Source organism: Notolepis coatsorum, assembly GCF_963971535.1.
Source record: "Notolepis coatsorum genome assembly, chromosome: 6".
Classification (NCBI taxonomy): domain Eukaryota; kingdom Metazoa; phylum Chordata; class Actinopteri; order Aulopiformes; family Paralepididae; genus Notolepis; species Notolepis coatsorum.
This window is the reverse complement of record NC_140170.1, coordinates 28,724,831-28,750,235: the sequence shown is the minus strand read 5'-3', so window position 1 is coordinate 28,750,235 and position 25,405 is coordinate 28,724,831. Positions and strand designations below refer to the sequence as shown.

General features: G+C 46.3%; 1 protein-coding gene across 1 annotated transcript in view; it reads left to right on the top strand.

Annotated features, from left to right (window-relative positions):
* The first annotated feature begins 12,328 nt into the window (after window positions 1-12,328).
* Window positions 12,329-25,405, top strand: part of bbs2 (Bardet-Biedl syndrome 2) — a 209,347-nt gene continuing 196,270 nt past the window's right edge. Inside the window, 3 exon segments of the mRNA XM_084316368.1 lie at window positions 12,329-12,370; window positions 14,750-14,881; window positions 15,894-16,121. Of these exon segments, the coding sequence (XP_084172494.1) occupies window positions 14,765-14,881; window positions 15,894-16,121 (345 nt within the window). The 5' untranslated portion in view covers window positions 12,329-12,370; window positions 14,750-14,764.

Here is a 25,405-nt window from a genome sequence, read left to right as displayed (position 1 = left end):
ACTCTGGCTTGCCAAGCTCATCATAGCCCCTTTCGTGACTGATGCACCGAGTGAATCCACAGTCAATTGCTCCTTAATAGGAAACCAACCTAGATTTACCATGAAGGACTGGTTCTGGCCGAACCGTTCGTTATACAAGTATCACAGAGACATTTCAAATGTACTCACAGTTGCACAAGGGTTTCGGACAGAGATACGGGATGGTTTGAAAGCTCTGCGTTGCTAATAAACATTTTAAATATTTTTTATAAACTGCTCAAAACGGCATTATTTCCGGCGTTGGCTGCCTGGTGTGATCACAGCGCATGCGCATCATGCACCCAACGCCGGAAATAATGCTCTGCCTCCTTGCTACTGCCTGTGACTCCCAGAGCACAGGAGTAGGGTCACAGAGCCCCCTGGTGACCAATACCTGTTGTGACGACATTACACACGCACGTTATGAACCATTGATTAAAATATGCACGTGCGTGGTGATTGTGTTGGGCAGACAAAATGTTTTGATAAAAACGCTAAAACTGGGTCAATTTCAATACTTTTTTTTCCAATTCTTCATGAAAGTCACTGTTGGCCTAGTCCACATTGTTTATTGAACAAAAATACAACGTGGAGGTTGACCTTTAATGTCCCCATGGGCCGGACACGTCTTCTTTAAACAAGTCAAGAAGAAACATAACAATAAGTCAAGAACAAAACAAGAACACCATAAGGTCCAACAAATTTAAAATAAATGCAAATAAATGAAAGAATGCAAGCACTCCCAGACATACCCCACGCAAAGGTAAGGAAAAACTCACTAAAACCTAACAATAGGGAAAAATGCTCCACAGGCAGTGTGGAGGAGAGAACCCTTAGAAGGGCCATTCAAGGGGGGATCTTCCTTCCTAGATTAGATATTTTTTTTAATTTATTTATTTAATTTAAATGTTTCAGATAATGGTTGAAGAAGTGCGTCTTTAGTCGACGGCGAAAGATTGGACGGGTTCCGGCTATCCTAACTGGGGTGGGTAGTTAATTCCACCATTGTGGGGCAAGGACTGAGAATAGGCGACTTCTTGATGACCCTCCCGGAGCTTGGATAGGAGTAGGTCTGAGGCGGCCAGAAGATGCAGAGCATAGGGGTCTTGAGGGTGTGTAGTTAGAGACCATTGACCGGAGGTAGGCGGGAGCGGTTCCCTTTGCCGCACGGTATGCTAGGTCGAGGGCCTTGAAGCGGATTCGTGCAGCAATGGGGAGCCAGTGCAGGTCCCTAAGAAGTGGGGTGACATGGGCCGACCGGTAGGTTTGAGATCAGGCGGGCCGCTGCGTTCTGAATGAGTTGAAGAGGCTTGGTGGCAGTGGCCGGGAGGCCAGCAAGCAGTGCGTTGCAGTAGTCGAGGCGGGAGATGACTGTTGATTGGACGAGGAGTTGGGTGGCTTCTTTTGTCAGGAAGGGGCGGATCCTTCTGACATTGCTCAGGTTCAGTTTGAGGTGGTTGGTCGTCATCCAGGCGGAGATGTCGGACAGACAGGCCGAGATCCGCTCAGAGACGTGGATATCTGAGGGAGGGAAGGAAAGGAAGAGTTGAGTATCATCAGCATAACAATGATACGAGAAGCCATGAGACGTGATAATGTTGCCCAGTAATTTAGTGTAGAGGGAGAAGAGAAGGGGTCCTAGGACCGAGCCCTGGGGGACACCCGTCCGCAGGGGGCGGGTGGCCGACAGGGTCCCTCTCCATGACACTTGGTAGGAGCGGTCATTGAGGTATGATGTCAGCCATGTCAGCGCAGAGCCAGCCACTCCCATTCCTGCGAGGGCCGCAAGGAGGATCTGATGGTTGACTGTGTCAAAGGCTGCAGATAGATCTAGGAGAATCAGGACTGAGGAGAGGCCTTTTGCTTTTGCTAAGTGAAGTGCCCCTGTGACCGCAATGAGGGCCGTTTCTGTGGAGTGGCCAGTCCAGAAGCCAGACTGATTAGGGTCTAGGAGGGCTTTCTGTAAGAGATAAGCAGTAAGTTGGTTGGATACAGCACGTTCAAGTGTTTTAGAAAGGAAGGAGAGAAAAGAGATAGGACGATAGTTGCCTATGACGGTGGGGTTCAGGTTTTTTTTTTTTATGAGCGGCGTGACTCTGGCTTGTTTTAGGGAGGTGGGGACCACCCCCGAGTTGAGTGAGGAGTTGATGGTTGCAGTTAGGAATGGGAGGATGTTTGGTGCTATGGTCTGGAGGAGTGGGGAGGGTAGCTGGTCCAGCTGGCATGTAGTCGGACGGTTCGACGTTACCAGTGTCAGGGTCTCGGCTTCTGTAATGGGAGAGAAAGATGACAGAGTGAAGGATGAGGTTCTCGATTCAGAATTCAAGGAAGAGTTCACTGATGATGGCATCCAGACGGCCTCTGCCTCCTTGTGAGAGTTGAACTTCTTCCATTTGCCCTCAGTCTTCACTTCAAGTGTGCTGCCACGCAGGGCGACTCAAACCCCCTTGCCCGCAGTTTCTTCTTTACAGTGATGAAACTACGGTGAATAGATAGAATAGAATAGAATAGAAATACTTTTATTATCCCAAGGGAAATTTGACACTGCAAATCGCTCAACATTAAACATTTATACAGAAGAGGTCACGAATAAGAATAACAAAACCAATCAAATTGCCTAAGAATAAGAATAGAATAAAATATAAGAATAGAATAAAATATACAGTAAATAAATACAGTAAAAATATACTGAAGTCTACAGTGTTTGTCATGCATTGCCTTACTGTAGTCGGGGAAATATAGACGCGATGTCCCATGTAAAGCAACTCCTTCTTTTCTCTGGCAAGACTCCTGATCCTGGCTCTCTCCTGGTACCTGGAGGGTGTAATGAGCAGTGATGGGCAGTAGCTTGCTACAAGTAGCGACGCTACATAGCTTAACTACAATTCTCAGTAGCGTGCTGGTAGCTCGCTACTTTTTAACCAGGGTAGCGATCTCTGTAGCGGAGCTATTTATAGAACGAAGTAGTAACGTAGCGACGAGAAACGTTACACGCTACTTTCAGGAGAGACAGTCTAGACTAGAAGATCTGCGAGGAGAAAAAAAAACTCCCCGTAAAAAACCCACTATGATTGGTTGGTTTGTTTAGATATGAGTGACGACTCATGATTGGGTATGGTAGACCAAAATATTACGGGTAGGCCAATCAGAGGCAGGATAGGGCGGGACTCCAGCCGCAAAGCAGGAGGTGAAAATCAAAACACAGACGTATTGAATGAATGCAATTTAACGGATTACATGAAATGAACCAGTCTGCGCGAAATGGCAGAGGGGTTCGATGGCATTGATGAAGATGATGATGTCAATAACAACAATGACTCTCCATGGCCCTATCTGGGACACATGTATGAGTTTGACTGAAAAAACGGCTAAAACATATGCTGCTCTCTCAACACGTCCAGCACTAACTTGAGGACAGTCAGGTGAGCTGATGAAAATCAACTGTTCCCAAACAGCACACAAGTCAGTACACTTTGTCAACAGCTTTAACTAAGATAGCTGCTATCATGATGTTTCACTGTAGGCAAAAAATGAACAATATTATTGGGGTGGAGAAAAGAAAAAAAGAGGGAAAAGCAGTGGTTCTCAACCTGTGGGACAGGACCCCCAGGGGGGGTCCCCACATGATTTTGGGGCCATGGAATGTTTTCTGAGTTACATATTTAAATACATTTGGTCATTTAGCTGACACTTTCATTCAAAGCAACATACAAATTGTCAAAAAAGTCAGTAGGAGTGGTACATATCTAGCAGCCAAGGATAAGTAGTATTGTTTGTCAGTGTCAAGCTTGAGTGTTATACTACTGAGTACATACTGTAGTAGTATAGACATATTAGCATAGTTGGTAGTAGTATATACATTGGTAGCATAATACTAGTAAAATGAAGTAAAACAATTCAGATATTGAAGAAGTGTGTAATACAAGTTCATGTTAAAAGGATGACACAAAAAGCCAGACCGAGGGCTTGTTTCAGTTTTATAATAAACAATCAAACTGAGAATTATTTTTCCTGCCTATTTGTTTGGTGGAAACTTGGTCACGAAGTAAAAAAAAAAAAAAAAAAAAAAAAAAAAAAAAAAGTAGTGCCGATGTAGCTAGCTATTTTTGTCATGTTCTTGTAGTGTAGCTTGCTACATTTCTCTGGGGATAGCTTCCATTGTAGTTGAGCTATATTTAATCGAGAGTAACTTGTAGTGTAGCTTGCTACATTTTCCAAGTAGCTTGCCCATCACTGGTAATGAGGCTGTGCCGCTGTCTGGGGTTGGGGGTGCAATGGCCAGGGGCTCCGGGAAGTTCTTTCTAAAAGTTCCTCTTATTCCACTGAGCATGTTCGTGCGCTGCCTCACTCCGCCACCATCCAAGCTACCTCTGTGATGACGTCAGGACGGTCCATAATGCAGCCCCAGCAGTAGTAACAACATCTCTCCACTAGAGGGGGCTCTACAACCAACTTATAATAATGTAAACAGATACTTTCTACTAGAAAGCTGTTTAACCTTCTCTTCCTCATTCACATTACAGTGTGAACACATTATGAGTGCATTATAATCATTACAATCAGAATAGTTAGTTATTAGTCATTATTATGTCATTATTACTTGACGCTTTGGCAACATTGTATATATTACATTCATGACTAGAATAAAGACTATTGGATTTAATTGAATTTAATTGCGATTCAATGGATTCTGGGTGGCTACATCTGTAAAATGATTACCTGATTGAACGATTATTTTGTAATTGAATGAGTTTCTGTTTTACTGATATTGCTAATGTTATGGATTATGCTATTTTTTATTGTGTATATGTTATTGTTTGTATGTTGGACTTGCTTTGGCAATAAGTACGTTGATATTTTATGTGTTAACAGTGGCGGCTGCTGACCAAATTTCTTAGTGAAGCACAAATTATTATATTATATTATATATTAAATTATATTTTTAAAACATCCCCAAGGCTGCAACACCCCCATTCCTCCCAGGTGTCAGGCTCCTCATTCGCTTTCATTCATTTTGGAAACCATGTTTAAATATCATACTTCTGAAGTATAAACAAACTATACTGCTGTGACGATTTCAATAAAACAGACCATTCTGAGTCAATGGTACATGCTTGTACAACTGTACAAGCAAAACTGTACATTGGAATATCTAACATGTATTTACCACCTTCCTCTGCACGAGGCCACAGATGGGTTTTATGTAACACAAGGACAATTACGTGGGTAATTCGAAAGTAAACGCACGCATTTCAGCCACACACACGTCACTGACACACTGGACGCAGCGGCCCAATATATATATATATATATTTTAAATCCACTCACCATTTGATGTACTTCTTTACGAGGAAGTGTCCCTCCCATCTGATCACTTGTAAATTAAATCCATCCTTCGATATTTTCTGATGAAACGTTCAATGACCTTGTCTGCTTGCAAACAGTTGCAAATCAGGCAATGCAACAAACAGCAGTCTTTTGTGATCTAATCGATCCTTCATTTGCGTGAGGATGCTGTCGAAATCCACTAAACATTGTTCTGTTGATGCGTGACACACGTTCCATTTTCGGGACTCCGACTCCGACAGGTGGTCACTCAGACAGTCACCCAAGCGATTGCCAAAGCAGTGCACTCATCAAAGCTGTGGGCACCTATCCCATCTTCCTCTTCTTCTTCTTCCTCTGGGTGAACTGAATCTGCTGCCTGGGATCTGATTGGTCCTGACTTTTTCACCTAACTAGACCCCAAACACCATACAGTATACAGTATATATATGATTTGGTCACATGATTCATTTGCGGCTTTACAAGTTGATGAGGACTGACCGAACGCGCCGTCAGGTTACCATATATTGGACCATGATAGGTTCTACCTATTAGTGACATCACACATGCAACTCAGATTTCAGGGAAGTACAGAGAAGCTCTCCCTCTACAGGGGAACATGTGAAAAGGGTGCCTTGGTGACTTTCTGCACAAATAAAAATAAATCTGTATAGTCAAAGTCATGCCTGCAAGAGAAGTGAACCATAAAAAAACATGTTTCTGAGTAGATGAGACCTTCAATGGTTTCCATCAAGTAAACTGTTGACTCTTGTTTGGCCATTAAGCTTACTTATAGGATAACTTTGCAATTTAGGATCTTAGACCCTATTTGTGGTCTGTCTACTATGTACCTGTAGAGACCGTCAGTTCACTGATCGGTCCAGTATTGAGCTAGCTACAATTTCCATGCAGGCTCTAACTGGGCTACAATAGCAGTTATATATCGTATAGCATCGCGTCCCGCTCTGAGCCTTACGAGATACTCATATCTCCTGTGATACCTAATGTATCTCCCACGAACAAAAACACATGCACCCCACCTGTATGGGGCCCCGCCCCTTATGGTGGCCACCGCCCATATAACCATGACCCTGGTCATGAAACACCCTTCCTCTATTTTCGTCCCAGCGTGTTGGATGCGTGCACCATACGAGCTAGCGGAATGAAAAGATTAAGGAAGATTAATAATGTTGGAAGCTTACCGGAGGTTGCTGGCCCCTGGCATCTTCGACGCATGTTTTCGGCGACACGACGGGCCTGTGATGTTCCTCGTTTGATGACTGCACATCGAGGTTCAGCTGTACAAGGCTGGCTGTCGGGCCAGCTTGTACTCAGGTAGGCCCTGTGTCTTCAGGCATGGGTATTAGTGTTAGTAATGCTGGTTTGTGTTGTTAACACAACCTTGTTGTGTGTTGGCGCCAGGGGCAAGATGGTTTGGTGAACGTTCTCTGCAGGGAACGGTTTCCAAGCTGTCTTGGGCGTGCTGCTAAAACATCTAAAGCTATGCTAACATGCTATCGCTACTGCCGCATGCTATCACTACTGCTAATTGCTATGCTGTTTTAATGTCTCCGCCGTGAGATGTTGTCACTCTCCCGCCTCTTGCCCGGTTCATCAATGAAGGTCAGTCGGTAGCTGTTGTGGGGTTTTGAGTTCTATTTACCTTTTTCGGGGTAAATGGGTTGACAACGGGGTAGGTCGTGGCTAGGTTCTAGCCAGGTATTACCTTGTGTTCCGGCGGGGTTTGTTGAACGGTGTTCCCATCTGGGTTGGCGTCGGGTAGTGGGGCTATGGGTCCAGCCGACATGGTAAACATGTTGCGTGTCTGTGCACAGGCAATTGTTGTCTTGGGTTCCACATTGCCTGGCGTTAGGCTGCAGTAGTATAAGGGCAGGGCCGCTTGGGAGAAATGTGAGGCCCTGTGCGTTTTTAGACGCGAGGCCCCCCATCTCCTGGGGCGGCCCTGTGTAGGGGGCTATTGTTTCATTTTGTCACTCTGCTATGAGAAGGTCTGTCTTGCTACAGCTTTCTCTCCTCTCAAACCATTCATACTGACGGTCAATCGGTATACTGGGGGAGTAGTGCGGGGGGGGGGCTTTGTTTACCTTTTTGGTAAATGGGCTAAACTAGGGCTGGTGTTCTGTTGTGAATATTTTGAATGAAGACGGGTCTGGTCCGTCTCCCCTTAAACTTTGTGTGTATGGGTTTGCTCATTCTACAGTTTTTGTGGTTTAGCTCTTTTATTCATTTAACCTTTTCATGGTCCACACCACAGTGGAGGGTGCTGTTTGCAATCACCACTGGTGCTCCATGTTAACGTCAGTCCTTTGTTTTTGATATATTGGAACAATGCCCCGCCCGGCCGACACCATGGGTCGGCCTGGCGAGTGGCTGGTGGGCTGTTAAGGCTTGTACCGCCACGGTATGGAATTGGCAACGATTAGAACTGTGTTCGAATTGGTGTTTTTTCTATTACAGAAATGGTGTCTGGTGGAGGGGCCTTGAGGGCCGGCCGACGTCGACACATCGCGCACGGTGTTGGTAAACCACTCCGTCGAGGATGTTGACGTTATTAGCTTTGACCCAGCCGCAAGCTATAACCGCTCAGGGTTCCCCTCTCCGCAGGGGATTTTGGTCTTCTGCTGGAGCGCGGGCGGTATTGTCCTAGGCCCTACACCGCCTCACACCGCGCAGCCAGTAGAAGAGAGAGCACGGCCTCGTCAGCGGCGATGACGGGGCCCTCGACAGGCGGCCATGTTTCCCCCGCCAGTGGTGCCCTGGTTGGAGAATCGACAGGGTATCGCGAGGCCGACAGTCTTGGCGGCCGAGGGATCGGCCATTTTGGGTGATTTCGGTGTTGGTAAACCACTCCGTCGTCATTTTGCCGCGAGCAGCCCGCTCCCCGTTCAATCCTCTCTCTGGTATCCCCAGAAGCGGGGCTCTGAGCGTTCTCCTTTGGCTGCGGGCCGCGAACCTTCATTGAAGCGTATGCGGCCCCATTCTTCGCTTCTCATGGAGACAGGGGCTGACACCCAGTTGATGGCTGAGCCTGGGTCTGTCCGTGAGAATGTTGTGCTGTCAAGCGGCTCCCACACCTTGAACTGTGTTGGTTGAGCCTGGTGTTACGTCTGTCAACTTAAGTGTTGTCAGCAGGGGGGCTCGAAACCTTTTGAGGCACACAGTGCGGGCTTCCCCGGCCTCGCCTTCGCCAGGCCAGGTATCATGTTGGTGCTCCCACTCCTGGAATATTGGCAAGTGGTCGCAGCTCACATGGTTTGGGGTGGTAGTGATATCACTGCAGGGCTACGGTGTGTAGGAACCCATGGGGGCCTTACACCTTGCATGTCCGGCTGCAGAACGACTCCTTCAGCATGTTCTGGAGGGGTGTTCAGTGGGGGGGCTTTTTTGATCGGAAGCCCCCCGTATCAGACAGGCCCTTTTTCTGTCGGGGTTCCCCCTTGGGTGCGATTGCCTCGTGGGTGGTGTCAGGGTCAGGTGTTCCGACACGGAACGCGCTCCTCGCACGATTCCAGGGTTGTCTTCGCACAGCGGGGGGGACCGGGCCAACTATCTACAGTTCCTGGCGGACCTGCGCCACGTGACGGCGGGTGCGTTGGGAGTGTCGTCACATATGACTACGGCAGTACCATATGTCGAGGTAGATGGAGAGAATGGTGAGGCGGGGACTTGTGTTTACACAACCCCACCCGTTTTCAGGTTTGGTACAGACCCTGTTGTCGGGGTCTCCAGCAGGGACAGCTCTGGTCGACGAGATCCAATCTCTGTGGACGAAGCAAGCCATCGTCGTGGCGTTCTCCTCCCGGTGTTCTCTGCCCGAGGAGTCGGGAGGGAGGGGTGTAAGACCCAGGCTGGACCTGTCCCATGGGAAGGTTCAGCATTTTTTGGATCGTCTCCTACCTGTTGAACACTGTCAGGTGGGGGTCTGGTTCTCCTCCATAGACCTGTAGGATGCGTATGCGCATCCCCGATCTTCCATCCTAGGGCTTACCTACGCTTCCTTTGCAGGGTTAGCGTATGAGTACCAGAGGCTGCCGTTCGGTTTTCTCTGGCTCCCCGCATCTTCACCAAGTGCGTGGAGGCCGCACTGGGGCCTCTGCGTCATCCGGGGTTACGGAGTGTTCTGCCCTGATGACGTTCTGGTCCTTCGCGGTCAAGGTGGATCGTCAGGTCTCGTACCAGGCAGGTCTCTACCAGCCTGGGGTTGCTGTACACTGGATGTAGAGTATTCCTCTTCCCAGTCAACGGTTGGAGGGCTGTGGGCATCCATCTCGGAGCGTGTTGTCAACACGCTCGGGAGGTTCCGTCCTAGGACGGTTACGGCGCTGTCTCACGTCGCGTTTTCACCGACGCCTCCCTCGCTGGTGATGCGTCGGGCCAACGCAGTAGGGGGCAGCTGGCAAACCATGCTGCCCGGTCTGCGCTACGTTCAATGTGTTGGTGTTGAAAGCGGTCCTTCTGGTCCACAAATGGTGTTGATCAGGACGGACGATACGACGTCAGTGTCGTGTATCGACAGACAGGGAGGAGTACGCTCCCCCTGTCTGCACCAGGCGGCGGGCGGCTGGCTATGGGCGTCCTCCATCTGCGCGGCCTAAGGGCTCCCCACATCCCCGGCAGGGAGAATGTGGGTGCAGGTGTACTGTCGCGGGGCGGCCCTCATCCTGACGGGTGAGGATTGCGTCTGGACATGGCCAGGCAGGTCTGGGACCGATGCCGTGCCGCCAGGGATTCTTCCCCATACATCTGTTAGGTCAGTTGTTGGGACGGGTACGTTGAGGGGCGCAGGTTCTTGATCCTGATGGTGTTACCATCTGGACTGCACATGCTCCCTCCACTGTCGCGCTTACGCGGGCAGATGACGTATGTTCCAAGTGTGGTGTAAGGCGGGGGGCCTGGACTCAGTCTCCTGCCCCCTGGTTGCTGTCCTTAGTTACCTCCAGTCTCTCCTTGATAGACTGTCGGCTTCGACGGTGAGGGTATATGCAGCAGCTATATCCTCCTATCATGAGGGGTTTGAGGGGATGTCTTGTTCAGCCACCCTCTTGTGAAGCGTTTCCTGCTTGGCGCTCGACGCGTTAAGCCGGTGCAACGCTCCTTGGCTCCGACTTGGGATCTTCAATTGGTCCTCGGTCGGTTGTCCTTGGCCCCGTTTGAGCCGCTCGAGCGGGCGCCGTTGGGACAGCTGTCCTTCAGGACCGCGTTCCTTCTGGCTGTCACTTCCGCTAAACGCGTAGGTGAGCTCTGTGCTCTCTCGGTACATCCAGAGTGCCTGTCTTTTCGGACCGATTGCGGTGTCACTCTGCGACCTAATCCTGCTTTCGTGCCTGAGAATATCCGGAGTTCCTTCCGCTCCCGGGATATTGTGGTTCAGGCGTTTCGTCCTCCTCCTCACACTGGTGAGTTAGATGCGGGCCTTCACCTGTCATGTCCAGTCCGTGCTTGGGGATTTACCTCAGCCGTACTCAGGATTTCAGGGTTACCGACCAGCTTTTTGTCTGTTACGGTGGGGCTCGTGCTGGTAAGGCACTGTCGGAGCAGCGCCTGTCCCATTGGTTGTGCGAGGGTGTTACCCTCTGCTACACGCTGGCTGGGCAGGATCCCCCTGGGGGCGTCAGGGCGCACTCCACTCGTGGGGTGGCTGCCTCTGCCGCTCTCCTGGGTGGGGCCTCGGTGGAGGCCATCTGTGCTGCAGCTTCATGGTCCTCCCCGGGCTCCTTTGTAAGGTTTTTCCTCATGGACATGACCGGGGGTTCTGTCTCCCAGGCGGTTCTGGGGTCTGTGGCCTTTCCTGCTTCCCGTCCTTTGGTCGGGTAGCAGGAGTGTATGGGTATGGGCCGCAGTGTGTTGAGTCACACGTGGTTCCGCCTGTACGGTGTGTTCAAGGGGTTCTGGCTCCCTCTTGTTCGCATTCAGGTGGAGTTGACTGCGCCCCCCCTTCGTTAGGAAGGATGGGGTGACAGGGCTCCCCGCACCCCTTGATGTGGGCTTACGGGTCCTCAGGGGGTACATCTGTCGGGTCTCGCGCCCGCTCTTCCCCATTATCTCGTAAGGCTCAGAGCGGGACGCGATGCTATACGATATATAACGATAGGTTATGTAGATAACCTAGTTATATTAGTATAGGCTAAGCGTCCCGCTCTGCGCGCCCTGAGTTCCCTCTTGAGGGATCTTTTCCTGGGACGGGTTTTGGCGAGGAAGGGTGTTTCATGACCAGGGTCATGGTTATATGGGCGGTGGCCACCATAAGGGGCGGGGCCCCATACAGGTGGGGTGCATGTGTTTTTGTTCGTGGGAGATACATTAGGTATCACAGGAGATATGAGTATCTCGTAAGGCTCAGAGCGGGACGCTTAGCCTATACTAATATAACTAGGTTATCTACATAACCTATCGATAATGGGCAAAATCCTTTGCAAAAACAATGATAAATTGAATCTAGTCTAATCAGATCATCCCCCCCCCCCCCCCCCCCCCCCCCCACCCCACCTCCTCCAATGTACAGTTTCTTCCCCCTGAAATGTATATACTCACTTTTTAGACTCTTTTTGTACTCTGGTATGTCATAAATGTATAGATGTAGCAGTACTGTCTATCTGTATGTGATGTATGTCATAAATGTTATGATGAATTGAAAATGGGGGACCCTGATGTAAACAAGACGAAAGTCTTTCTCTGGTCTGCATCCCCTTAACAATTGTTTGTATTGAGCTGTACTTTACTGTACCCATTCTGCAATCTGTTAATAAAGTTTTCAATCAATCAATCAATCAATCAATCAATCAATCAATCAATCAATCAATCTGGGGTCTTGACTACAAACCACTCACGTGCTTTTATTTTGAAAACACACGTGACCGGAAGAGATAGGTTGAATCTTCACGCGCATTGGCCGGTTCGTTGGTGACGTCGACGCGTTGCCTTGGCACCTCAGCACGCTGACGTTAAGCTAGCTGATCTTTCTGCACAAAACTCTAAAGAGGTCGGCTAAAGAACAGCGGGCACTTCGGTGAGTTATTAGTCTTTATATGAAATATACACGTCGCTTGGTAACTTATATAACTTATACAAATAACGGATACAGCAGGTCTTTGTGCAGGTCTTGTTAGCAGCGAGTTAGCAGCGGTAGCTGAATGAATGAATGAATGAAAACTTTATTTAACAGATTGCAGAATGGGTACAATACAGTACGGCTCAATACATACAATTGTTAAGGGGATGCAGACCTGAGAAAGACGTTTGTCTTGTTTCCATCAGGGTCCCCCATTTTCAATTCATATAGCCAGCTAACGTTACGGTAACTAAACTTATCAATACAAACTATACGTTATCATACAGCAGCGACCAGATAACAGATTGGGTATATCTGGTTGTTTGATACCTTTGTAGAAATTACTAATGTTGGGTAAACGGCAAGGAGATTAACTTAGCAGGATGGGAAGCTTGTGGCGAGCTGCTCTTTGTTGCTAGGCAACGGAAGAGTAAATCCTCTAATCACATTATTACCTGGACTGGCATGATGGTACCTGCTGTAGCTACTGTGGTTAACATTATTACCTGGACTGGCATGATGGTACCTACTGTAGCTACTGTGGTTAACATTATTACCTAGACTGGCATCATGGTACCTACTGTAGCTACTGTGGTTAACATTATTACCTAGACTGGCATGATGGTACCTACTGTAGCTACTGTGGTTAACATTATTACCTGGACTGGCATGATGGTACCTACTGTAGCTACTGTGGTTAACATTATTACCTGGACTGGCATGATGGTACCTACTGTAGCTACTGTGGTTAATATTATGACCTGGACTGGCATGATGGCACCTACTGTAGCTACTGTGGTTAACATTATTACCTGGACTGGCATGATGGTACCTGCTGTAGCTACTGTGGTTAACATTATTACCTGGACTGGCATGATGGTACCTACTGTAGCTACTGTGGTTAACATTATTACCTGGACTGGCATGCTGGTACCTACTGTAGCTACTGTGGTTAACATTATTACCTGGACTGGCATGATGGTACCTACTGTAGCTACTGTGGTTAACATTATTACCTGGACTGGCATGCTGGTACCTACTGTAGCTACTGTGGTTAACATTATTACCTGGACTGGCATGATGGCACCTACTGTAGCTACTAGCTACTGTGGTTAACATTATTACCTGGACTGGCATGATGGTACCTACTGTAGCTACTGTGGTTAACATTATTACCTGGACTGGCATGATGGCACCTACTGTAGCTACTGTGGTTAACATTATTACCTGGACTGGCATGATGGTACCTACTGTAGCTACTGTGGTTAACATTATTACCTGGACTGGCATGATGGCACCTACTGTAGCTACTGTGGTTAACATTATTACCTGGACTGGCATGATGGTACCTACTGTAGCTACTGTGGTTAACATTATTACCTGGACTGGCATGCTGGTACCTACTGTAGCTACTGTGGTTAACATTATTACCTGGACTGGCATGATGGTACCTACTGTAGCTACTGTGGTTAACATTATTACCTGGACTGGCATGATGGTACCTACTGTAGCTACTGTGGTTAACATTATTACCTGGACTGGCATGATGATACCTACTGTAGCTACTGTGGTTAACATTATTACCTGGACTGGCATGATGGCACCTACTGTAGCTACTGTGGTTAACATTATTACCTAGACTGGCATGATGGTACCTACTGTAGCTACTGTGGTTAACATTATTACCTGGACTGGCATGATGGTACCTACTGTAGCTACTGTGGTTAACATTATTACCTGGACTGGCATGATGGTACCTACTGTAGCTACTGTGGTTAACATTATTACCTGGACTGGCATGATGGTACCTGCTGTAGCTACTGTGGTTAACATTATTACCTAGACTGGCATGATGGTACCTACTGTAGCTACTGTGGTTAACATTATTACCTAGACTGGCATGATGGTACCTACTGTAGCTACTGTGGTTAACATTATTACCTGGACTGGCATGATGGTACCTACTGTAGCTACTGTGGTTAACATTATTACCTAGACTGGCATGATGGTACCTACTGTCTACTGTGGTTAACATTATTACCTGGACTGGCATGATGGTACCTACTGTAGCTACTGTGGTTAACATTATTACCTAGACTGGCATGATGGTACCTACTGTAGCTACTGTGGTTAACAGTACATACATAAACCAGTATGTACTGTATGATAAACCAGTATGTATGATAAACCAGTATGTACTGTATGATAAACCAGTATGTACTGTATGATAAACCAGTATGTATGATAAACCAGTATGTACTGTATGATAAACCAGTATGTACTGTATGATAAACCAGTATGTACTGTATGATAAACCAATATGTCTCCTGACCACAGGATCACGCTGCCGCCATGTTGGTCCCCGTCTTCACCCTGAAGTTGAATCACAAGGTCACCCCTCGTACGGTCGCTGTGGGGAGGTTCGATGGAGTCCATCCCTGTCTCACTGCTGCCACACAGGCAGGGAAGGTGGGACAGTCCAGGGATGCTTATTAGTTACTTCTGGACATTACGTTGTATGAAATACTGTCCAGTAGTGTAGTGGATGTAGATCACTTACCGATCCCAAATCCAAGATGGCACCTGAGAGTTAGGAACCCCCCTAACCACACCCACACCTGACCAGACTGTTCTAAAAACACATCGGCCCACACTTCAGTTCGCAACACAGTTCTTCTTGTTCTCTTCCATTGATATGTTCCTCTTGGCGAACACACAGCACTGTGCTGCACCACACACTGAAGCAGTGCTATTGAGCCCAAGGACTGCATGCTGTGATTATTAGTGGTGGGGGGAAATATCGATACAGTATAGTATCGCGATACTTTGCGTGGCGATACTGTATCGATACAAGGACGCCAAGTATTGATACTTTATTATGCACATTTTTTTATATTATTATTATTTTTTTTATAAGGAAGTTGCATTGTTCATTTCAATACCTGTAATAGTACAGTAGTCCACACACACACACACACACACACACACACACACACACACACACACACACACACACACACACACACACACACACACACACACACACACTGTGTGCATTCAGTTAAGTTGGAATATGACTGTAATACAAACAGTTCAGTTTGTCAGGTACATGCAACACAGATTACAGTGTTGACATCTGTCTGCTTGAGAAAATCCCATTTGCTGCAATAAAAATGATTGAAGTGAGATGAACAGACTGAAAACTTTATTTTATTAGATAAAACATGTGGACAAAGTTTTACTTTGCAGTTGAAAAAAGGTAATGAATCGCAATATATCGCAATATTAATATCGCAATACTATCGTAGCGTGACGTAAGTATCGTGATAATATCGCATCGTGAGGCCTCTGGTGATTCACACCCCTAGTGATTATATTACTGGGATGAATATATGTTATACCATATATACCAGTTAACTAGCAGTTATTTAATCTCCCCCACGAGCCCCACCCTACCTTCTCTCTCTCTCTCCCCCCCAAGGTGTTCATCCACAACCCTCACGTCCGCGGCCAGAGGCCGGCGGCCCACCGGCTGAGCCAGAGCCCGCAGGACTCCGACATCTCCCTGCTCAACATCAACCAGGCGGTCAGCTGCCTGACCGCCGGCACGCTGGGCCCAAACACCACCGGGGAGACCCTGCTGGTGGGCTCCCAGACCAACCTGCTGGCCTACGACGTCCACGACAACGCTGACATCTTCTACAGAGAGGTGGGTAGAACAGAGAGAATAACACTGCTGTCTTCTACAGAGAGGTGGGTAGAACAGAGAGAATAACACTGCTGTCTTCTACAGAGAGGTGTGTAGAACAGAGAACAACACTGCTGTCTTCTACAGAGAGGTGGGTAGAACAGAGAATAACACTGCTGTCTTCTACAGAGAGGTGGGTAGAACAGAGAACAACGCTGACATCTTCTACAGAGAGGTGGGTAGAACAGAGAGAATAACACTGCTGTCTTCTACAGAGAGGTGGGTAGAACAGAGAACAACACTGCTGTCTTCTACAGAGAGGTGGGTAGAACAGAGAATAACACTGCTGTCTTCTACAGAGAGGTGGGTAGAACAGAGAACAACACTGCTGTCTTCTACAGAGAGGTGGGTAGAACAGAGAACAACACTGATGTCTTCTACAGAGAGGTGGGTAGAACAGAGAGAATAACACTGCTGTCTTCTACAGAGAGGTGTGTAGAACAGAGAACAACACTGCTGTCTTCTACAGAGAGGTGGGTAGAACAGAGAATAACACTGCTGTCTTCTACAGAGAGGTGGGTAGAACAGAGAACAACGCTGACATCTTCTACAGAGAGGTGGGTAGAACAGAGAGAATAACACTGCTGTCTTCTACAGAGAGGTGGGTAGAACAGAGAACAACACTGCTGTCTTCTACAGAGAGGTGGGTAGAACAGAGAATAACACTGCTGTCTTCTACAGAGAGGTGGGTAGAACAGAGAACAACACTGCTGTCTTCTACAGAGAGGTGGGTAGAACAGAGAACAACACTGATGTCTTCTACAGAGAGGTGGGTAGAACAGAGAACAACACTGCTGTCTTCTACAGAGAGGTGGGTAGAACAGAGAATAACACTGCTGTCTTCTACAGAGAGGTGGGTAGAACAGAGAATAACACTGCTGTCTTCTACAGAGAGGTGGGTAGAACAGAGAACAACACTGCTGTCTTCTACAGAGAGGTGGGTAGAACAGAGAACAACACTGATGTCTTCTACAGAGAGGTGGGTAGAACAGAGAATAACACTGCTGTCTTCTACAGAGAGGTGGGTAGAACAGAGAACAACACTGCTGTCTTCTACAGAGAGGTGGGTAGAACAGAGAATAACACTGCTGTCTTCTACAGAGAGGTGGGTAGAACAGAGAATAACACTGATATCTTCTACAGAGAGGTGGGTAGAACAGAGAATAACACTGCTGTCTTCTACAGAGAGGTGGGTAGAACAGAGAACAACACTGGTGTCTTCTACAGAGAGGTGGGTAGAACAGAGAATAACACTGCTGTCTTCTACAGAGAGGTGTGTAGAACAGAGAACAACACTGCTGTCTTCTACAGAGAGGTGGGTAGAACAGAGAACAACACTGATATCTTCTACAGAGAGGTGTGTAGAACAGAGAGAACAACACTGCTGTCTTCTACAGAGAGGTGGGTAGAACAGAGAACAACACTGCTGTCTTCTACAGAGAGGTGTGTAGAACAGAGAACAACACTGCTGTCTTCTACAGAGAGGTGGGTAGAACAGAGAATAACACTGATATATTCTACAGAGAGGTGTGTAGAACAGAGAATAACACTGATATCTTCTACAGAGAGGTGGGTAGAACAGAGAGAACAACACTGCTGTCTTCTACAGAGAGGTGGGTAGAACAGAGAACAACACTGCTGTCTTCTATAGAGAGGTGGGTAGAACAGAGAACAACACTGCTGTCTTCTACAGAGAGGTGGGTAGAACAGAGAACAACACTGCTGTCTTCTACAGAGAGGTGGGTAGAACAGAGAACAACACTGCTGTCTTCTACAGAGAGGTGTGTAGAACAGAGAATAACACTGATATCTTCTACAGAGAGGTGGGTAGAACAGAGAACAACACTGCTGTCTTCTACAGAGAGGTGGGTAAAACAGAGAATAACACTGATATCTTCTACAGAGAGGTGGGTAGAACAGAGAATAACACTGATATCTTCTACAGAGAGGTGGGTAGAACAGAGAATAACACTGATATCTTCTACAGAGAGGTGGGTAGAACAGAGAGAATAACACTGCTGTCTTCTACAGAGAGGTGGGTAGAACAGAGAGAATAACACTGATATCTTCTACAGAGAGGTGGGTAGAACAGAACAACACTGCTGTCTTCGCAGTGGTTCCCAAAGTCGGGGTCGCGACCCAAAGGTGGGCCGCGAACAGCCACGGGTGGGCCGCGAGATGATAAAAAAAAAAAATATATATATATTTTTTATTTTTTTTGTCAGGCCACTGAACTTAGAAGCAGGCCAGGACAGTGTTTCTAGTTGTATTCTAAATTTCTATTCTATTGTATTCTAAAATGTGACTATATGGTTTTATATTAACTTAATAAATAAACAAAAACGAAAAATCTACTTATTTCAACGAACATTTCAAACTAAATAACAGATTATGCACATAAAACGCTGAAAACAACCGAAGCAACAATAGTATTTTAATGAGGCTATTATTATTATCATTATTATTTTGCAACAAGTTAGCCCTCTCATAAATAGCACATATAAATGAATAACTAACTTGAACTAACTTAATAGGATTGAAGTGATATTTGGCTTAAAAAATCGGTCGCCTGGCAAAAAAAAAAAAAAAAAAAAGCCCGGCGATGTGCATTGGGCCGCGGCTCTCTGACGCCTTATTTTCTGGGCCCTGGCCTGAAAAGTTTGGGAACCCCTGTTCTACAGAGAGGTGGGTAGAACAGAGAATAACACTGATATCTTCTACAGAGAGGTGGGTAGAACAGAGAGAATAACACTGCTGTCTTCTACAGAGAGGTGGGTAGAACAGAGAGAACAACACTGCTGTCTTCTACAGAGAGGTGGGTAGAACAGAGAGAATAACACTGCTGTCTTCTACAGAGAGGTGGGTAGAACAGAGAGAATAATAATAATAATAATAATAATAATAATAATAATGCATTCTATTTATAAGGCGCCTTTCAAGGCACTCAAGGACGCCGTACAACAATTTAAAAACAGTTAAATTCATAATCACAGTACATTAAAATAATAAAAATAAAAATATATAAAATCAGACAGAAAATAAAATCAGACATACGCCTGCCTAAAAAGGTGGGTTTTGAGGTGGGTTTTAAAAGAAATGATGGAGTCAATGTTCCTGATGTCGGGGGGGAGGGAGTTCCAGAGGCGGGGGGCAGAGCAGCTGAAGGCTCTTGACCCCATGGTGAACAGACGGGCTGGGGGGACGGTCAGGTTGATGAGGAGGCAGACCTGAGGGACCGGGTGGGAATGTTGATATGAAGGAGGTCGGACAGGTATGGAGGGGCGAGGTTGTGAATGGCCTTGTATGTATGGAGGAGGATCTTGTAGTCTATGCAGTGTTTAATGGGAAGCCAGTGTAGTTGGCGTAGGACGGGGGTGATGTGACTGATGACAGGGGTTCTGGTGATTATGCGGGCAGCAGCGTTCTGGACCAGTTGGAGCTTATGGAGGAGTTTGTGGGGGAGACCAAAGAGAAGGGAGTTGCAGTAATCTAAGCGGGAAGTGACGAGGGAGTGGACCAGAATTGCGGCGCTGTTGGCAGGGAACAAAATAAGTACCAGCCAACCGCCAATGGCTGGTAAAAAATCTGCCTGGCTGGTAGTTTTTAAAATCTACCAGCCTAATGGCTGGTAAGTCAAAAAGTTAAGTTTGTTCCCTGAGAGCAGAGCTACACAGCAGTGCGCCTATTTTGCAAGCCGAAATAAGTCTGTGGTTTTTTCTTCTTCTCACAACGGGTCAAATGCATCTAACATGCATTGCATCGTCGCCATTCCTTTATGCCCACATCGCCCGAAATGAACGTTATGTTAGCGTAAGCTAACAAGCTAATCCTGATCAGCGGCAGAGCCATAGAGAACAGCAGACAGTGTGGACTGGGGAAAGGGAAATGGGGGGGGGGGGGGGGGGGGCGGGGGCACTCTCCCTTTCCCTGTGTGTGTGCGCGTGCGTTTGGAAAGACGATGAAGTCACTAGTCAGGACTCAGGAGAGGAGTATATTGTAGTAAACTGAGGATTACTGAGGATGCACAGATAATGTTGATATTCAAATATAAAAAGGTTTCGAGAGGAGTGGAAGTTTGAAGACAGACTAGTAGGGCTGTCTTAAATACTTCGAAGCTTCGAAGCTTCGTTCGATGGCACAAGCTTCGAACATTTAAAAAAAAATCGAAGTTTAAAAAAAAAATTCAAAAAGAAAATTTAAATTTTTTTTTTTTACTTCTGTGTGTGTGTGCATGGGGCCATTGGGTGTGGCCGGGGGACAAATACACTGGAGGAAAGTAACCCAGCTCAGCACTGCCCAAATTATATCATCACTATTGCCTGTTTGAAGGATATCATCCTCAAACACATATACACCACCTACACGCCTATTCTCAGTCCTTGCCCCACAATGGTGGAATGAACTACCCACCCCAGTTAGGACAGCCGAATCCCGTCCAATCTTTCGCCGTCGACTAAAGACGCACTTCTTCAACCATTATCTGAAATAAAATTAAAAAAATCTAACCCTAACTAACCTTACTGTCATGCACTTGTCCTAATAAACTAACCTACACTGTAACACGCAACACTTTGATGAATATTGTTACTCAGCTGATAGAGTTGTATCCTTCCTGATGACCTGTCGTACAGAACTTATAAGTCGCTTTGGATAAAAGCGTCAGCTAAATGACTAAATGTAAATGTGCCTTGTAGAATTCCACACATAAGAAAGAAAGATACTGGGATGAATAAACAAAATAGGAAATAAAATGTAGAAATGCATGCAATACATAAATAAATATGAATCTCCATATATGAAATAGAACATTTAGATAAGGTGCTACTGAGATGTTTTGGTGAGTTCTTTGTTTTTTTGTGGAAGTAGCCCTTCTTAAAAATGCATGAACATTCACTGATAATTGGTCTGTAGTAGAGTCTACAAGGTCTACATTGCCGGACCTTGTAGACTGACATAATTCTGTGCATAGTTTAGTCTACACAGGCCATATTTCAAATAATCAAAATCTTACTTCATTCATCTTAAACATTCTTGATTTGGGGGATTGGTAGTTCCCATGAAATCTGAAGTTGTTCAAACGACAACAGCGATCCACCTTGAATTAAATCACAGCCGTGTTGGCTGTGTCACAGAAAAATCTGCCTGCCTGGTAGTTTTTAAAATCTACCAGCCAAATGGCTGGTAAGTCAAAAAGTTAAGTTTGTTCCCTGGCTGTTGGGAGTGAGTGAAGGGCGGAGGCGGTTGATGTTGCGAAGGTGGAAGTAGGCGGACCGGATGATGTTATTGATGTGGGAATGGAATGATAGGGTGCTGTCGAGGACGACACCCAGACTCTTGACCTGGGGGGAAGGGGAAACCAAGGAGTTGTCTATGGTGAGGGTGAAACTGGGGTGCTTGGTGAGTGTGGACTTGGAGCCAATGAGGACTACCTCTGTTTTGCCACTGTTTAATTTCAGGAAATTTGAGGTGAACCAGGATTTGATTTCCTGTAGACAGGCACAGAGGGAAGAGGGAGGGAGGGTGGAAGTGGGTTTGGAGGAAACATAGAGCTGGGTGTCGTCCGCGTAGCAGTGGAAATTGATGCTATATTTGCGGAGAATCTGACCGAGTGGGAGGAGGTAGATAATGAAGAGGATAGGGCCAAGGACAGAGCCCTGGGGAACACCGGAGGAGAGGGGGGATGGATGGGATGTGAATGATTTTAGCTGAATGAACTGAGTACGGCCAGAGAGATATGAGTGGAACCAGTCTAGGGTTGTGTGGGAGATTCCAATGGAGGCTAGTCGGTTAAGGAGGGTGGAGTGAGATATGGTGTCAAATGCGGCGCTTAGATCGAGGAGGATGAGGATAGATAATAGTCCGGAGTCAGCTGCCATCAGTAGGTCATTTGTGATTTTGAGGAGGGCTGTTTCTGTGCTGTGACGGGGGCGAAAACCAGATTGGAACTGTTCATAGAGGTTATTGTTGGAGAGGTGAGCATGAATCTGAGAAGCCACTACTTTTTCCAGGATTTTTGAGAGAAATGGTAGGTTGGAGATGGGGCGGAGGTTATTGAAAATGTTGGGGTCTAAACCAGGTTTCTTTAGAATCGGTGTTACAGCAGCGGATTTGAGAGATGATGGGACAGAACCAGAGGTGAGGGAGGAATGGATGATTGCAGTTATAAGGGGCAGGAGAGAGGGGAGGGAGGCTATGACCAGGGAGGAGGGCATGGGGTCAAGTTGGCAGGTGGATGGCTTGGATTTCCGGATGAGTTTTGATATATCGGCAGCAGAGGGGAGATGGAAGCAGGAGAGAGGTGCAGAGAGGGAGGGGTGTGGAGCTAGGGGAGATGGACAACTGGACATGAGAGAGGTCAGTTGCTGGTGGATATTGGCTATTTTTTTATTGAAAAATGACATCAGTGAGTTACAATGTTCAGTGGAGTAGAAGTGTGAGGGAAGGGAGTCAGGGGGGCGGAGTGAGTTGTTGACCACTGAGAACTGGGCCCTGGCTGGGCCCTCATTTATCAAGTTTTCTTAGAAAATGTTCTATTTCCACACGTAAGCACAGAATTTAGAATGTGTGCACGCACAAAAAAAACGGGATTTATCACACGTGCGTACACAGGTCCTACGCACACCTGTCATGATAAATATCACCTTGCTCCTACGCTGAGGCTCGTGCACACTTTCACGTATTTGCATACCAAAACCGCCCCTATTAACCATATACAGTAATGGAACACCCCCATGAAATGTGGAAAAATGGACTAAGCCAAGGGAAGCGTGTTATGGAGAAATATGTGACAGGCTGACAGACGTGTACACCAGGGTTTCCGTTAGAAAAAATTGTTGCCGGCCTCAGTGTCCGGTAGATTTCAATCTACCGGTCAAATGAGAGAAATTCCGGTCAGAGTTTATTGAGCTTAAAAACAATTGATAGGCAAAAGAATGACAACAAAACAAAAGAATGACATCATCAAGGCATGTAGATTTATAATATTTTTACTTAAAACTAGGCTACTTTTGCGTATAAAGTCATTATATTCCAAATAAAATAAGTCCCGAGACTCGTGCTGCTGCCGACTTTAAATCAAATAGGTGTCTGTGGGCAGTCGCCCGACATTAATAAACAACAGTCTGTTATAATCACATTTTTATGAGCTAACGAATTCCGTTATATTGGACATTTGTATTAATTATATCAAGCGAAGAACTGAGAAATTTGGCAGAGAGAGACAGCAACATTATCGTGGGTTTGCGTGACGACTCTCTCTCTCTCCACCTCCCAATGACTTATTTGCAAGAGTATGTCGATGCAGAGCAGCAGATTCAGCTGTTATTGGCTCTTTTCTGGGGACCACACAGCAGCGCCCCCCACCCAACATTGAATTGAAAATGGCTGAATTGGAGTACTGCTGGAGTACTGCATTGTGCTGCTGCTGCTCCGGCTCTGCAGCTTCACAAAAGTTTGCACACCCAGCACTAAGCTCTCGCTGACAACGTCGTTGTCATTATTAGAAGCAACGATGAAACAAATGTAATGATTGTTTCGTTCATCGCATAGGCTATTTAATTTTAGCCTATTTTAATACAATTCAAATAATCAAATTGTGCTTAGACTCAGGGAATTATTTTCACCGGACATTAAGACCGGAGATGTTGTGAAGGGCCAGATTAAAGTTGAGAATCTGCATTTATTGTTTTATATACTTTGTATATTATTTATATATACACGGTATATCCCTTTAAGCCTGCGTGTAAATCATAGTAACATTCACTTTCCCTATGAATAATGCCCCCTGATGACGGCGCCAGGCAGTCTCGCACTCAGACAGGTGCAATGGGCGAGTTTGGGGCATGTCAGAACATGCCTTTGGCAGTGTATTGATTCAGGACCAAAGTGGTTAGGTTTGGAACTAGATTGCCACTTAAGTATATATGCTGGCGCAGGTGTGCCCAGCAGTAGTTCATTCAGTTCGTCTAAAGCAGCAGTGTGACAAGTTCGGTAACATTGAAGTGAGCAACCGTGCGTTTAGAACATGTGCGAATAGAATAGTAAAAGTGTCAGAGTTTAGTGAAGTAACGTCAAGTTCGACCTAGTTTAATGTGAAGTATAGTGCACAGGAGAATCGGCGTCTGCGATTGCAGAACCATTCCTGGTTGGATTATATTGATTTGGGACGTGACTACCGGAGAAGAGCACCGTTGATTCCATTGTAGTTTGGGATTTAACCTCGTGAGGATTACCACTCGGGCCTGCCTCGTGGAAGGGGCTGGCTAGCTGTCGTCAATGCTGTCGAGCATCTTGGATTACAACTATTGCTTTTGTCTGCTGATCAAGGGAGTACAAGCACCGACTCCTGTACCTGGAGCCTCTTTATTCCTCGTTGACTCAGACGGAGTACCCGAACATTCCTCTACCCATTGTCTCCAGTTGGTACCGGTGTTGCCCTATATAATTACTACTATACAACAGGTGGCGTCAGCTTAGACCCATCGTAGGATTCCTGCTATTCTTAGTGACTTATGCTCTTGACTGACTTTACGTATATTCTTCACCATACAAGCGCGACCCTAATTCTCAATCTGTAACCTAACGTTGCCTAATAATAATAAATTACCCTCCAATAGTATTTCTGTGTCAATGCCGTGTTCTTGTGAGTGTTCACCATATATATTTGATGTACTGTCTGGCCAGTAATTAAAGTACATAACTAGCAGTGGTTTAATATATCACAATCTTTAATACAGTCAGGGTTTTGTAACCCCTCAGTTACAGGAGAGATTAAATATGTCGGACTTCAACAGATTTTGCTGGTCAAATACCGGTAATTACCGGCTAACGGAAACGCTGGTGTACACGTACGGTGATGTCGGATATGATATCTATTAACCATTGCTGCCTGGGCAGCGCAAACACGAATAAAGACCGTGCTGGAATATGACTGCCTTTTCCCGTTTCGTTCGATTAATACCCAGGGATTAAAGTTCTCCTCAATTTGATTCCAAATCGTGACGGATTTTCCGTACATTTTCTACCTGCTGCATATGATTTCTAGAGGCATACAATCTATTTTGATGTCAGTATTGGGTAGCCTATATAAACAATAATACGAGAGCATATACAAGAACAATGAATCTCACTGCCATGTATGATGTAGCCTATACGCCATGTGTAGCCTGCCTATGTGATCAATACAAACATGAACTTGAATTCCATCATGTTTGTGTGCGGGAGCTCACAAGGCTGTTGTCACAATG